The sequence below is a fragment of the Sapajus apella genome, unplaced genomic scaffold (genome assembly GCF_009761245.1).
Source record: "Sapajus apella isolate SASKATOON/1434 unplaced genomic scaffold, GSC_monkey_1.0 scaffold44, whole genome shotgun sequence".
Lineage (NCBI taxonomy): Eukaryota > Metazoa > Chordata > Mammalia > Primates > Cebidae > Sapajus > Sapajus apella.
The window spans coordinates 11,375,846-11,389,298 of NW_022436984.1; the positions used below are offsets into that span (position 1 = coordinate 11,375,846).

General features: G+C 38.6%; 1 protein-coding gene across 6 annotated transcripts in view; it reads left to right on the plus strand.

The window, feature by feature from the left end:
• Nucleotides 1-5,051: 5,051 nt before the first annotated feature.
• LOC116524180 (regulator of microtubule dynamics protein 2) overlaps nucleotides 5,052-13,453 on the plus strand; it is a 70,901-nt gene continuing 62,499 nt past the window's right edge. The window contains exons 1-2 of one of the 6 annotated variants that reach the window (XM_032239341.1): nucleotides 5,052-5,238; nucleotides 12,880-13,353. In XM_032239341.1, the coding sequence (XP_032095232.1) occupies nucleotides 12,902-13,353 (452 nt within the window). In that variant the 5' untranslated portion in view covers nucleotides 5,052-5,238; nucleotides 12,880-12,901. The other 5 variants (XM_032239342.1, XM_032239343.1, XM_032239344.1 and 2 more) reach the window with 5 other exon arrangements.

Below are 13,453 nucleotides of genomic sequence, written 5' to 3' on the forward strand. Positions count from 1 at the left end.
CTGACTTTTTGTAAGAATAATTGTTTGAAATTGACACTATATTTTGAAAAGTAAATTTCCAATTGCTCAAGGGCTTTGAACTTGCAAACTTACATTTTCCTTGCCAGTTATTTTAAGCTGTCATTTGAAAGTGCAAATGCTTATTCCACCTGGGTGCCAGTGTGGTGGGTTTTCTTCCAAGTTGTACTAACAAAGGTCACAAGCACAGCCACACTCCACAAGGCCTCTCACTTTATTTGCATAACACTAAAAATACTTCAAATGTCATTTGAAAATCGAAGTGACCTCCTTAGGGTCTAATTCCAAGTCTGTGAATTTGCACACACACTACAGAACATTACAGTAAAGAGGTGAACAAACTGCATTTTCCAGAAAACCACTGGAAATAATCTCAAGTCAACTTGAAGTCAATGCCAAATGAAGATAATGAAAGTGCTTTATCAGTGTTTGTTTAAGGTCAATACTTTGAATGTATTTCATAAAGAACTCAGCATCTCTACAGGCAACTAGTGTTTTGTTAGTCACTTATTAATAAAGGGTAGCATTTTTATTCATTAATATTTTTATTTTCTTCTCCTACTAAATAAAATAATGCACATGGAGAAACTTAAACTTCTTTTTTTTGCACATCAAAAATTAATTAGCTTTAGCACTTTCTTACCTTTCTGTGTACTCACTGTGTAAGTCTAATCTTGCCACCTCGAGCACCAGAAATGCACACTAGCAAGTAGGCTTGCACAGGGGAGACGAGAAAGCCCTCAATTGTAAGTGAAGGGATCTGAACTTCTATGCAGTGTGTGACCTGGACAAGTCATACATTATATAACCACTGAGATTCTCTTTTCTCCTCTGCAAAATGGGAATGAAATTACGTGCTCTGCCTACATCAGAGGTTGAGGTGACAAGGACAAACATATGAAAGCATTTTGAGCATTCCAAGTGTCCCGTGAATGCAATTGTTATGTCTGATAGAGGATCCAGAAAGCATTCTCATACCTCATGTATCAAACCTTTGATTATGTCCACTGGATGTACACATCCTGAGAATTAACTCCTGGGGGAAAAGGAATTTGGCAAGCACAGAACAATTGTGACACAAATGATTAATTTGGAAGATAACAATAAACCTGTTGGCCAAGTTCTTAAGAGTATGAGTTGCTAATAATGATGGCCTCACACAGTCTGCCAAGTCTCGCTAGAACACATGGGCTCTCAGAGATGCCAAACAGGACCCAGAGCCAAGAGTGCTCTTACTCAAAGAGGTTTGAGAAAAGTAGGGACAGTTTTCTATCATGCTAAAATGAATCTCTTTTCTTACCTCTCTCCCTCTCTTTGGCAGGAAAAGTTGCAAGAATGGCTAATAAAGTTCCAAAACCACAATTTCATTTGGTTCCTTTCAACATGCTCTTTGAACTTTGTTTTGCATAAAACACCAAAAATGAATGAATGAAGAACAGATTTCAATAGTGGTTCCTCAAGAATGATGCTGCCTTATCTCACCTGCTCTTCAGAAATTCATCAGAAGATCATCTATACTGCCACATGCAACATTTTCCAAAGGATGGTCCTTGCAACATCAACTCAGAATAATCTTTTAAACTGAAATTTTCTGGGCCCCATCTCAGAAGTAAGAATTCAAAGGTTTTGTGGTCAGAGAATCTACATCTCTTGAATGAATGGATTTGTTACTAGAAAGGGATCTGGATCCAGATCTCAAGAAAGCGTTCTTGGATCTTGCACAATAAAGAATTCCAGATGAGTCCATGAAGTGACAGCAAGTTTACTAGGAAAGTAAAGGAATAAAGAATGGTTACTCTATAGGCAGAGCAGTGGGGCTGCTCCATCAAGGATACTTACAGTTATTTCTTGGTTATATGCTAAACAAGGGGTGGATTATTCACGAGTTTTCTAGGAAATAGGTGGGCAAATCTCAGACCTGAGGGTTCCTCCCCTTTTTAAACCATATAGGAAAACTTCCTAACGTTACCATGGCATTTTTAAACTGTCACGGCACTGGTGGGACAGTTTACAATTGCCATGGTAACATCAGGAACTTATCCTATATGGTTTTGTTTAACAAGCCTACAATAGCATGTCTTTTAACTAGCTATTACATTATAATCAGCATATAATGAGCAGGGAGGACTACCAGAGGTCATTCCCATAGCCATCATGGTTTTGGTAGGTTTTGGTTGGCTTCTTTACTGAACGTGTTTTATCAGCAAGGTCTTTGTGACCTGTATCTTGTGGTGGTCTCCTATCTCATCCTGTGAATAAGAATGCCTCACCTCCTAGGAATCCAGCCCAGTAGGTTTCAGTCTTATTTTACCCAGCCCTTATTCAAGATGGAGGGGTTCAAACATCTCTGACAGACTGATGGATAAATAATTGAGTTGGTTTATATGCACATAACCATTCCATCTTTCAGTCTGCAGTCTTAGTTACAAATACTGCATAAGAGATTTAATGGACCTTGCAAAGCAGAACCAGTGACACAAATATTTTAAAGCATACATATACTTAGAAATAATGCAAACACTAGATAGTAAATTCTGACAAGTAATTCGAAAAACAGAAATAGCTTTCAAGAAAATTTAGGTCTCCAAGGTAAAGTAAAAAGTTTCCATGTATTTTTGGAAACTTCATTTCTCCTTTCTCACTTCCTCTACGATTCCATATTCCACAGCCAAGCTTACAAAGGTCTTTCCCCTCTGTAAGCTATCTTACTTGTCATTAGTCAATTTTAAAAAAAGAACTAGCAATCACATAGGCTGATCACATACAGAAAATTTGCCAAAACTTCTGGTTGAAATTGAAGAATTCAGATGTCTAGATTTTTATTTATCCATCTATCAATTAATTCAAAATACACATTTCTGAATGTCATGTACTGAGGATACAAAAATGAATAAGGCATACCCGATGCTTTTAAGAAAAAGTATTCAAAATTTAGAGATTAAGATTTCATGGCATATTCTTTCAATCCTGGGACATTGCTTAACAAACCTACATAAGCATTATTTAAATCTCTAGAAGAATGTACCTGTGTTTGTGCCATTTAGTGTTAATTAAGGGCTTAGAGTCCATGAAATTACACGTTAACATATATTAGTTGGCAGAGGCCGGAGATGTTGCTAAACATCCTGCAATGTAGAATTCTCCCTAAAACAAGTAATTCTCTGTCCAAAAAATCAATAGTACTGAAGTTGAGAAACTCTGTTCCAAAGAGATCAAAAGGGAAACCAGGAGACCTTTGCCCTCCTTGGTGAGAGAAGTTTTAGTGGCTTCTGTAGTAGGTTGGTACATGGGACAGAACTCAGGAAGTGAAGCCTGTGAGAGGACACTGCAGGTTTTTCCTAGTGAAGGTTGTTAAATAAGGAAGTGGTAACAAGAGAGGGCAGGCAGGGTTACTGGAAGTTTCTTTTAGGAAGGGTAATTGGTGGTACCACAGTATTTTAAAGGGTTTGAATCAACTGACATTTTTATTTTTCATTTAGATGTTAGATGCCTTTGAAGCTTTCACCTAAGGCACGTTAGCAATGTATTCTTTTGATTAAAGATCTTTACAGTTTCTACTTCTTTAAAAGAGGAGAAAATAATGCTGCCTATTTATGGCCTCATCTCATAGTTGCACAGCTTTAGCAAAGGAAAATACTGAAAGTGCCTTGATGTCTAATGTTGGATTCTCACTGTTAAATATTCTATGAAAATCTTTTGCACTTCTGTAATGTTAATCTTACTGCAATTCTGTAGGTAAATACCTGAATTATTCACATTAGTTTATTAACAATCTTTCATTTATTAAATAGATACTCCTTGAGTTATGCTTCTTGTACAATGAGTGACTGGCTGCTCCTTATGCCTAGAAGAAAGGTTCCTCTCAGCACCCTTGTGCTTGAGAAATGGAAGGTCTGTGATACTAGAAGTAAATGTGAAGTCATTACTGTCAGAATTCTCTTTTTTTGTCGTTGTTGGTATTTCTTTAAAGAAGTTGTTTCTTAAGGGTTGTTTGCCTCATGTGAGAAAGTCAAAGAGTGCTGTGGCTGAATGGATCATTGTCTTCTTGTTGGAAACCTGGCAGAGCCTGTGGCTGATGGTAGGAAGGATTCTTTCTGCACTAGCTGGTAAGTGGATGTCATAGCTGGAGAGCGGGGTTTTTCTGACCATTGGACATTGGACAGTTATCTGCTGCAGCAGTTGGCAGCGACAAGTACAGTTTTTTGTTTTGTAAGCAGAGGCAGCCAAGGCTATAGCAACAGATAAATGATTTCCTGACATCAGCAGGTCTAAGTCAGAAGTCAGTGCAAAACCATACTGTATGTTATCACACAGGGTATGGTTTTATGGGTTTCTCACAGAAATTAACCACAATTTATAGCAAAATTTTCATGATAAGATATGTACCACGTTCCAATCAAATTAAAATATTTTGGATCACAATACATATGGGTTTATTATTCTCTTTAGTCAGGCTTTCTTCTAAAATCATTACAGTAGTTTTTCAGTTTTCATTTTTTTCTAGACTGTCTTCTCTGAGAGTTCAAATATGTGTCTTAATTATGACAGTATAATTTTTATAAAATGCAAGAAGTTCTAACAATGGTTGGTTAATTAATGTCTCTATTGCAATATATGAGAGTAGATTCTCTCTGTAGATTTATTTGTATACCCAGGGGCTCTGTCTACTGAACAATTTCTTAAACAGGATCTGCTCCTAAAGGGAAAATCACTTTTCTTTATATAGTCTGAAGACAGTAAGTCTGGATTACTGCTAACCCCATTTTTTCCCAGCAGAATATTGTATAAAATTGACTTACCATCCAAGCCCAACATGAAATATTTTATTCTATTTATATGTAATTAAGCCTATTCAGTTACTTTGAATTTTTGTACACATGTTAACAACATTTTGTCTGATGATGATGAACATTCACCTCTGTTTTTAATTAGCCCAATGAAACTGACCTTGGCTTGTGAAGTTGATGTATATACTGTCAAGAGTGTCCCTGAACATCATCTCCTAGGATGAAGAAAGAATGCAGAGGGAGGAGCAAAACCACTCTTTCCTCTGAATCTGTCAAGTTCCATCTTAGATTGTATCCAAGGCTGTGCTTTATTTACAAAGGCCACGGAAAATCAGTGGAGGAATGTGACTTAAAAAATCTTCCACAATTTCTAAAGAAACTTCATTCTTTTCTTGAATCGTCACAAAAAAACTGCTGAAAACCACTGAGCAAGGTTAGTACATGCCTTTCTGAAAATGACTTTTTTCATTGGACAAAAACTTAATTTTTCTCATGAAATAGAAACTTTCTAATAAGAATTCTGTATCTTAATGAGGTATGTATATTTTTAATAAATTGATTCCACATTGAACTGCTAAATAGTATAACATGTATTGTTGTTAATTTTTCTTTCATATTTTTCTAAAATGCCATTTTTAATCTGTTGAGTATAGAAATAGTAGGCCAACCATTTTATTGAATTTATTAAGTGATTAATAATTTGTTCCACTAATCACTTAGTGGAACAAATGAAAATATTTAATAAGTTTATCCTAATGCTTTTTTCAGAGAAAACATTTTTAGCTTAGAAAATCCAAGTTAGTTTCTTTTCAGAAATTTTTTTGTAATTTTCCTGTGTTCTAGAGAGTGCCTAATTTTTTTAAAACTACATCAGACATAATATTATATTCCTCTTTTCCTCAAATTCTATTCCTAGCCTAACCTGAATATCATAAAAACAAAGTAATTTTATACTCTGTGGATTAGAGATTGCAGTAAGCTGCAGAAAACTCCCATGGGATAAATGATCAGATTTGAGGATTCAGGTTCTCCTCTAACAGAAGCAGTGAAAGCTGAACCATAAATCACTGAAGTGGTGGATACAAACGATGTAATATCACATTAGAAGGGCTATGATGTAACTGTAAATGTTGCTATGAAGAGCCCACTCAAGTGTTCTATCAAAGGCAGGGTCGGGGGTCCACTGGGTGGGGTTAAAGAGAAAAGCCTCTCAGATAAAGCTAGGTTTGATTAGTGTCTCTAAAACTGACTATGTGACGTGGGACAAGTTTCTCTACCTCTTGAAGCCTTGGTTTCCTCACCTGTATGTTATTTACTTCATTCAATTGTTGAGAAAATTGAATAAGATAATTCACAAAGAATGAGGCTTGAAAACTGTGTAGAAGACTCAATAAATGGTCCTGCTGCAGCTGTTGCTGCTGCCGTTTGCTCCTCCTCTACAAATGACTCGGGGAACTTAGAGCTTCAGTTACACCTGACGGACTTCTTCCTCCACCCCTGCTCTTTGCCTGTGCACTTCTCCCTCTCTCAAATTCCCTCTCTCAATGGTTAGGGTGTTCTCAAATTTTTTCCTCCAGCTTTTTGCAGTAAAATACTTCCTTAACCCCTTCCTTAAAATACTTCCTTAAAACCAGCCTGGCAATGAAGAAGGCTGATTCTGCTGTTTTGAAGTGGGGGTTGGGGATTCCATAGTGGTACTAATTACACCTGCAGCTCAGCCCTCAGTTTACAAAGAAAGAAATTCAGGTTGTAAGTTTGATAAGATTTGGAAATACTTAACAACAGGGAACAAGAAAACTGAATAGTTAACTATATAGCATATTGGTATTGTTATAGGGTTAAAACTGACTTTGTCATTCAGTTGCTTCCTGGAAATAAAACCACTCAGATAAAACCCCCAAAAAACAAAAAACTATTGACACACCCATCTCACATTACTATAATTAAGGACCATACATTTTCTAATGCTTTTCCGTCAAATGTACATTATTTCAAATAATTTTTTTCAAATAGTTTTCTAATATAGAGGGTGTGCACCATGCCAGGTTCCCACGATAGATAAATGCTACGATCCTTGAATATATTCACAGCATCACAAACACAGTCACCGGCAAGCAGTAATTATATATAGTATACATGAAAGAGGTTTGCTGTAAGACAGCAGGGAGGGGTTTTGTATTCATTTAAATTCCTGATCCTTCCATAAGTTTTGATGGGAGATGAATACTTCTTATGGGGAAGGAGAGTGTGTAGCTTCTCAAGGGAAAGAGGTTAAAGTAGATGAATTGGTTTTGGACACATGGCAAGCAGCAGGACACTTCAGGCACAAGGAACAGGATAAAAAGGATACAGCTTGTGGATCGGTAGCTTAGCTAGAGCTGAAGCATATAATGATGTCTGGTGAAAGTAGTGGAGAAAAGCTGGAAAAGCAGGTTGGGGCAAATCGTGAAGGGTCTGTACCTACTCCTCCCAAACGATTGTAATGCTGTACTGGTTGTGATGAATAACAGCAACTCAGAGATTCTTAGTGTGTTCTGATTTTTCCATCAGATATTCCTTTTAGACTGAACACTCCTAGCAGTTGTGAGGGGAATCATTTCTTCTTTTTTTATATCATCACCCCTGCAACAGTACCTGGCAAAGTTAGTGTCTCTCTTTGATATTTAATTTTAGCTTTGCCAAGGTCAATGGTTATCACTGCCCCTGAGTTTCTACTTTTCAGATAATTTTTACTGATCAAGGAATAGAAACAAAAGTATTGGAAAGGAGCAAGTGTGACATAAGAATACAGAGGGAGTCCAGCAATTTGGCTCTATGTCCTGAACTTGAAGATCAAGTCAGTATCAGCTGCCATCTTTCTCTTGAAATAGACTGGCAAGGCCTTGTTCATAGCCCATATGCCACATTTTTATTGAAATCCTCTTCTGTGCTATGTGCTGGGGGTGCAGCAGTGAACAACTCCGTGGGCTCCTGGAAAAGCTTAAATTTTCTTTTAAATACTAAACAGCTCCTTTTAAGTATTAGCGATAAAAAAGTAAAGTTGCTTTGGTATCTAAATCTTTTTTTAAAAACTTTTTTTTTTTGCATGATCGGTTTATATCATATTGTGTTCTAGTTAAATAAAGCAAGTATTAGTACTATATTGCAAGACTGATGTAAACCATAATAAATAAGAGTGAAAGTGTGTTTGTAGAGGGTAATATTTTACAGTTTCAAATCTGAGAGACTAAGGATTAGTCTGCTCTTTTCTCAAATACAACTTAGTTTTTTGTTTGTTTTTTGAGACAGTCCCATTCTGTCTCAGCCTGGAGAGCAACCGCGCGATCTCGCCGCACTGCAACCTCTGCCTCCGGGATTCAAGCGATTCTCCTGCTTCAGCTTCCCCAGTAGCTGCTATTACAGGCGTCCACCACCACGCCCGGCCAATTTTTTGTATTTTTAGTAGAGATAGAGGTTTCACCATGTTGGCCAATCTGGTCTCGAACTCCTGACCTCAGGCGATCCGCCTGCCTCTGCCTCCCAAAGTGCTGGAATTACAGGCGTGAGCCATCGCGCTCGGCCCAGTTTTTAAGAATGTATTTAACAGAATTGGTATCATTACACAAACCACAAAAAACGGGGTAAAACTAAATGTCAGGCATCTGAAAAGACGGAGGCTTTCATCTACAGGCAACTCAGAATGGCTGGCAAAATTGCTCATTAAAAGAAAACGTGAGTTAACGCTAGGAAAACGGGGCTGCGGTTATCAGTAATTAATGCAAGGCATCTGCGTTTAACTCAGTCGTGCAGAGCAAAGTGCAAGGTTGTGCCTAGAAAGGGCACAGAAAAAGGGTTATCTAGGGGAGAGGGAGTGGGTTTGGGAGTGGGAGCGAAGCGCGCTGGCGGGGGGGGCTGGGTGAGTTTCGGGAGTGGCAGCGATGGGAGAAGGAACGCACTGGGGCGAACCGGCTTCGAAGGGAGGCGACGGCCCCGAGCCACACGGTCCGGCGCGAGCCAGGCGCCCAGCAGCGCGCAATTTTATTTTGGAAAATGTGAACCGGACGTCGGTCCCGGTGGAAATGAACCCACCGCGAGAGGGGGCGGGAGCGGCCGGCAGAGCGGCCGCGGGCTCCTCCCCCGGCGCCTCCGCTATCTGGGTCAGGACGCGACCGCCGCGGCACGGGACCTTAGGACCCACGGGCTCCGAGGCTGCAGTCCGCCCGCCGCCGCCGGCCAGCAGGTCTCGGTCTCCGCTCTCAGACCGCCGACAGGCCCGCGCAGTGAACACAGGTGCGTGCGCAGTTTGGAAGGGGGCGGCTCAGCCGGCGGGGGCCGGACAGGGCCGGGGACTTGCGGAGGGAAGCGGAAGTAATTACGGTGGCTACGACTGCACTTCCGGGTCGGCATGTCCCTTGCGGAGCTTGTGCCCGCCAGTGAGTGCTTCTTTGCGTTGCCGGGGCTGGAGCAGCGGCCCATAGTAGTTTTCCGGGTGCATCTCTCGCTGACTCCGCGCCACCGGAGCCTTAGCCCCGGAGGTCGCTGGTGTTTCCTTGCACCTTCTGGGGTCCATGGGCAGCAGGCAGTTTGCTGCCTCGGTCTGGCTGGATCCTGCAAACCTCAGTTTCAGCAGAGACACTTGCTGGGCTCTCGCCTCGGTCCTTTGGATCTTTCAGCCTTTCGCAAACGTTTTGTGTTTTGTGTGGGGTTTTTTGCTCTCAGACTTGATCTGTACTATTTTACACAAAAATGAAGGCCGGATTATCAGTTCTGCAACAAAGGCGAATAATCCAAACATTTGGGAGCCCTAAATTTGAAATAAATTCTAAAATACAAAAAATCATGAAAACCTGATGAAGTGAACTTGAGAATTAACTTCGAAAGTGCCAGGCTTTCCGGGACGCTGTAGGAAATCTGATCGCTAGTTCAAGGTCTCAGTTCAATTCCCTCAGGAAACTTAAACCTCGGGCTTTTTTGTAATGTCTCAATATCCTTGCAGATTTTTTCTTACATTCCCCAAGTTTATTAGAGTTATGCATTTTATATTTTTCTCCTCTAAGCGTCTGCTGATAAGGTAAATGAATATATATGCTAGATATATGGTGAAAGCATTATAATTTCGTAAAACATAATTTCTACATCTAAAAATTAGCTTTAAATAAAACTAGAACATGGAAATAAAACGTTTCTTCAAATATTCAGAAAACATTTCGTTTTCATGTTCTAATTTTCTTCAGAGTCAACATTTCGATATCATTTTAGAATATTTTATTCTCATCTCTGTTAATCACCTTTGACACGTTAATTTTGGGTGCCATAATCTATATTAAATTGCCATTTTCCATTGTTATTTACTAGCACCTTACAGACTGAAACACAACAAATAGTACTTTGCATCTGATTATTAGAGTTCTAAAATCCATTTGGTAAAGTTTTTAATTACTATATTTTTGTACTACGATACAAGTGTATGCTATTAACATAATTAGAAGCATGAAAGCTGAAAATGCTGGAGGCCGTGGCTCATGCCGCTATCCCAGCGCTTTGAGAGGTGGAGGCAAAATTGCTTGGGCCCAGGAGTTCCAGACCAGCCTAGCAACACAGGGAGACCCACTCTCTACAAATAATTTAAAAATTAGCCAGGCGTGGTTGCCCACGCTTGTGGTTCCAGCTACTAGGGAGGCTGAGGCAGGAGGATGGCTTGAGCCCAAGAGGTCAGTGCTGCAATGAGCAGTGATTGTACCACTGCACTCCAGCCTAGGTGACAGAGTGAGACTCTGTCTCAAAAAAAAAAAAGCTATGTAGATGACTTCCTACAACCTTTGAAATTATTCTGGAGGCAAGCAAGTATTCTGATGTATTTTGTACATTATTTTTAATGTGTCATTTTAAAAATTATCTGTGTTGAAGCACATTCGTTTTATACTGCTGTAAAAAACATAGCTTGATTTATCTTTAATTGTGTTTATTTAAAACATATCAGCTCCATTAGTTCTGTTTTTCTTCTAGTTAGTTTTCTTGGTTCTGAAATAATTTTTCAGCTCTGAACATCTCTGCTCAGTCAGCATTCTCCTTCACCTCCTTGTTGATGCTTTCCAAATCTTCCACATGTTGTGGGTGCATCCAAGAGTTAGGAACAGGGTGTCAAAGGTGACAGTTTTCACTTCCTAGTTGGATGATCATTGGGTAAAAGACTTGACACCTGTGTGCCTTTAGTTCACTTATCTGCAAAATAATAATAGGACCTGCATGAAGAGATTATTTGGAATTGCTGCAGTTTCTAAAGAAAGGGCCAAGCAAAATACAACTCTTTCCCACCTGCCGAAACCTGGTCCTGTCTCAAGAATAAGGCCTCCTTCCTAGATAGATTTTTACTGCTACTTATTTGCTTATTAAATGAAAATATTTTCCAACTAGACTATATTTCTTAATGTAGAAGTCCAAGGTATGAACAAAAGAAAGCAATCAGAATAGGAAAATTCCCTCTAATAGATCTCTAGATCAGTGTATGGACATCCTGCCTTAATAATTTGATTGACAAAAATCAAGATGATTGAACTTGATGTGTGATTATTAGCTGTAATGCAGTTGTAGTTAATGGGCATAGAGTGACTTTTCTTATATCATCTTTTTGCAATAAGCTTTCAAGATAATTTAGTTTCATGATATAATTTTTTTGTAGAAATACATTTACACATCTAGTAATAATTAGCTACAATTTCAGCTGAAGTTACAAATTGATCGGATTCTGCTGCTGGCATATCTCCTGGATGAGCTGGGAGTGAGCAGATGGTTAGACTTATAGTTCCCAGTTATACCAATTAAGTGTAAAAATTTTTTTTAAGTTAATTCCAGACAAATTTCTCTGAGGTCAAGCAGGCCAGATTAAGTACTAAGGCTTTCTCTGAAATCTTTGGTTTAAAAGAAGGTATTCTTAAATCTCTTGGGTATGATATTCACTACTTGAGGTAATTTCTAGAAGATTTGTTTTAAATTCAGTTCGCATTGACACTTAGGCCTATAATGAAGTGTAGAGCATCCAAATAGGATACTTTCTGTATTCCAGGCATGTAATCTAGTGAAATAGGAATCTAAAGAGAGATAGTCTTCTTTTAAGCAGACTTTTCAGAAACAGATTATGGCTGCTTGTTCTCTCAGACCCTCTTCTATATGGCATTTGAGAGTGTCGAACCCTAACCACTAGACCACCAGGGAAGCATTTGAAACATTTAGTTGGCCATTTAGAGTGTAAGAAACAATGCTTGATTAGAATATGTGGAATCATAGGCTATAAACCAGAGGATGGTGAATTTCAGGTATATAACCTAATTCAGAATTTTCATCTTACTGATATTTTTTCCCCAATTCTCACTCCCAGCTATTTACTTTTCTCCCTATCTCACTTAAAAGAGTGAAGCAATCAAAGACAACTTGCATAACTTCCCACCACCGTATCTACCGACCTACCTAAATCTCTGCTCACATAATCTGCCTTTTATTACTATGAATGAATGGTTTGTGTTCCCATCAAAGGTCAACCCCTGTACTTGCGCAACAGAGCCCATCTCCTTTGTCTTCTCAAGTTTACTGCTGTGCAGTTTTCTGTACTTGTATTTCATCAATTTTTCTTTTCTTTTTATGGGGTCTTTCTGTTGACAAACAAAAACTCTTACTTCTTGATCTTTTGGCACCATTTTCCCATTTTATAATGGTGTAATTTCTCTTCTGTTTTTTTTCTATTTGCCCATCTGTTCTTTTTTTCTCCTTTTTTTGCCTTCTTTTGGACCAAGTGAGTATCTTTAGTGTTCCATTTTTATCTCTATTATTGTATTATTATGTATTACCTTGGATTTTTGTTTTTTGGTGGTTATTCCAGGGTTTACAGCTATGCATGTTTAACTTAATATGGTAATGCTTCATTGTAATCTGAGACTCTTACAACAGTATACTTCCATTTGTCCCTTCCCATCCTTTGGGCTATTGTCCTACTTTTTTTAAATCCTGTGATGTAAACTTGGTTTGTGTTGATTGAAAAAGCACCTATATTTTTGTCTTGGACAAAGACATAAATGACATTCATTTACATTTATGTTTTTAGTTTTAGAAACCAAAACCAAGAAATGCCTCATTCCACGAACAAAGAACTGATACTTGGCATCATGGTGGGAACTGCTGGAATCAGCTTGCTGCTCTTGTGGTACCACAAGGTCCGTAAACCTGGGATAGCAATGAATTTACCTAAATTTCCTTCTCTGGGTAATACATTTAATTCAATAACTTTGCAAGATGAAATACATAATGACCAAGGAACAACAGTGATCTTTCAAGAAAGGCAACTTCAGATAATGGAGAAGTTAAATGAATTACTGACAAATATGGAAGAACTCAAAGAGGAAATCAGATTTCTTAAAGAAGCTATTCCAAAGCTGGAGGAATATATACAAGATGAACTTGGAGGGAAAGTAACTGTTCATAAGATAAGCCCTCAGCACAGAGCAAGAAAAAGAAAGCTCCCCACAATTCAAAGTTCAGCAACAAGTAATAGTTCAGAGGAAGCAGAAAGTGAAGGAGGGTAAGTTTCTTTAAGATGTTTCCCATGTTGCATTGATTATTGTCATTATTACTATTATTTAGGTATTTTCATTATGGATTCCAGTCATATATTCTGCAGC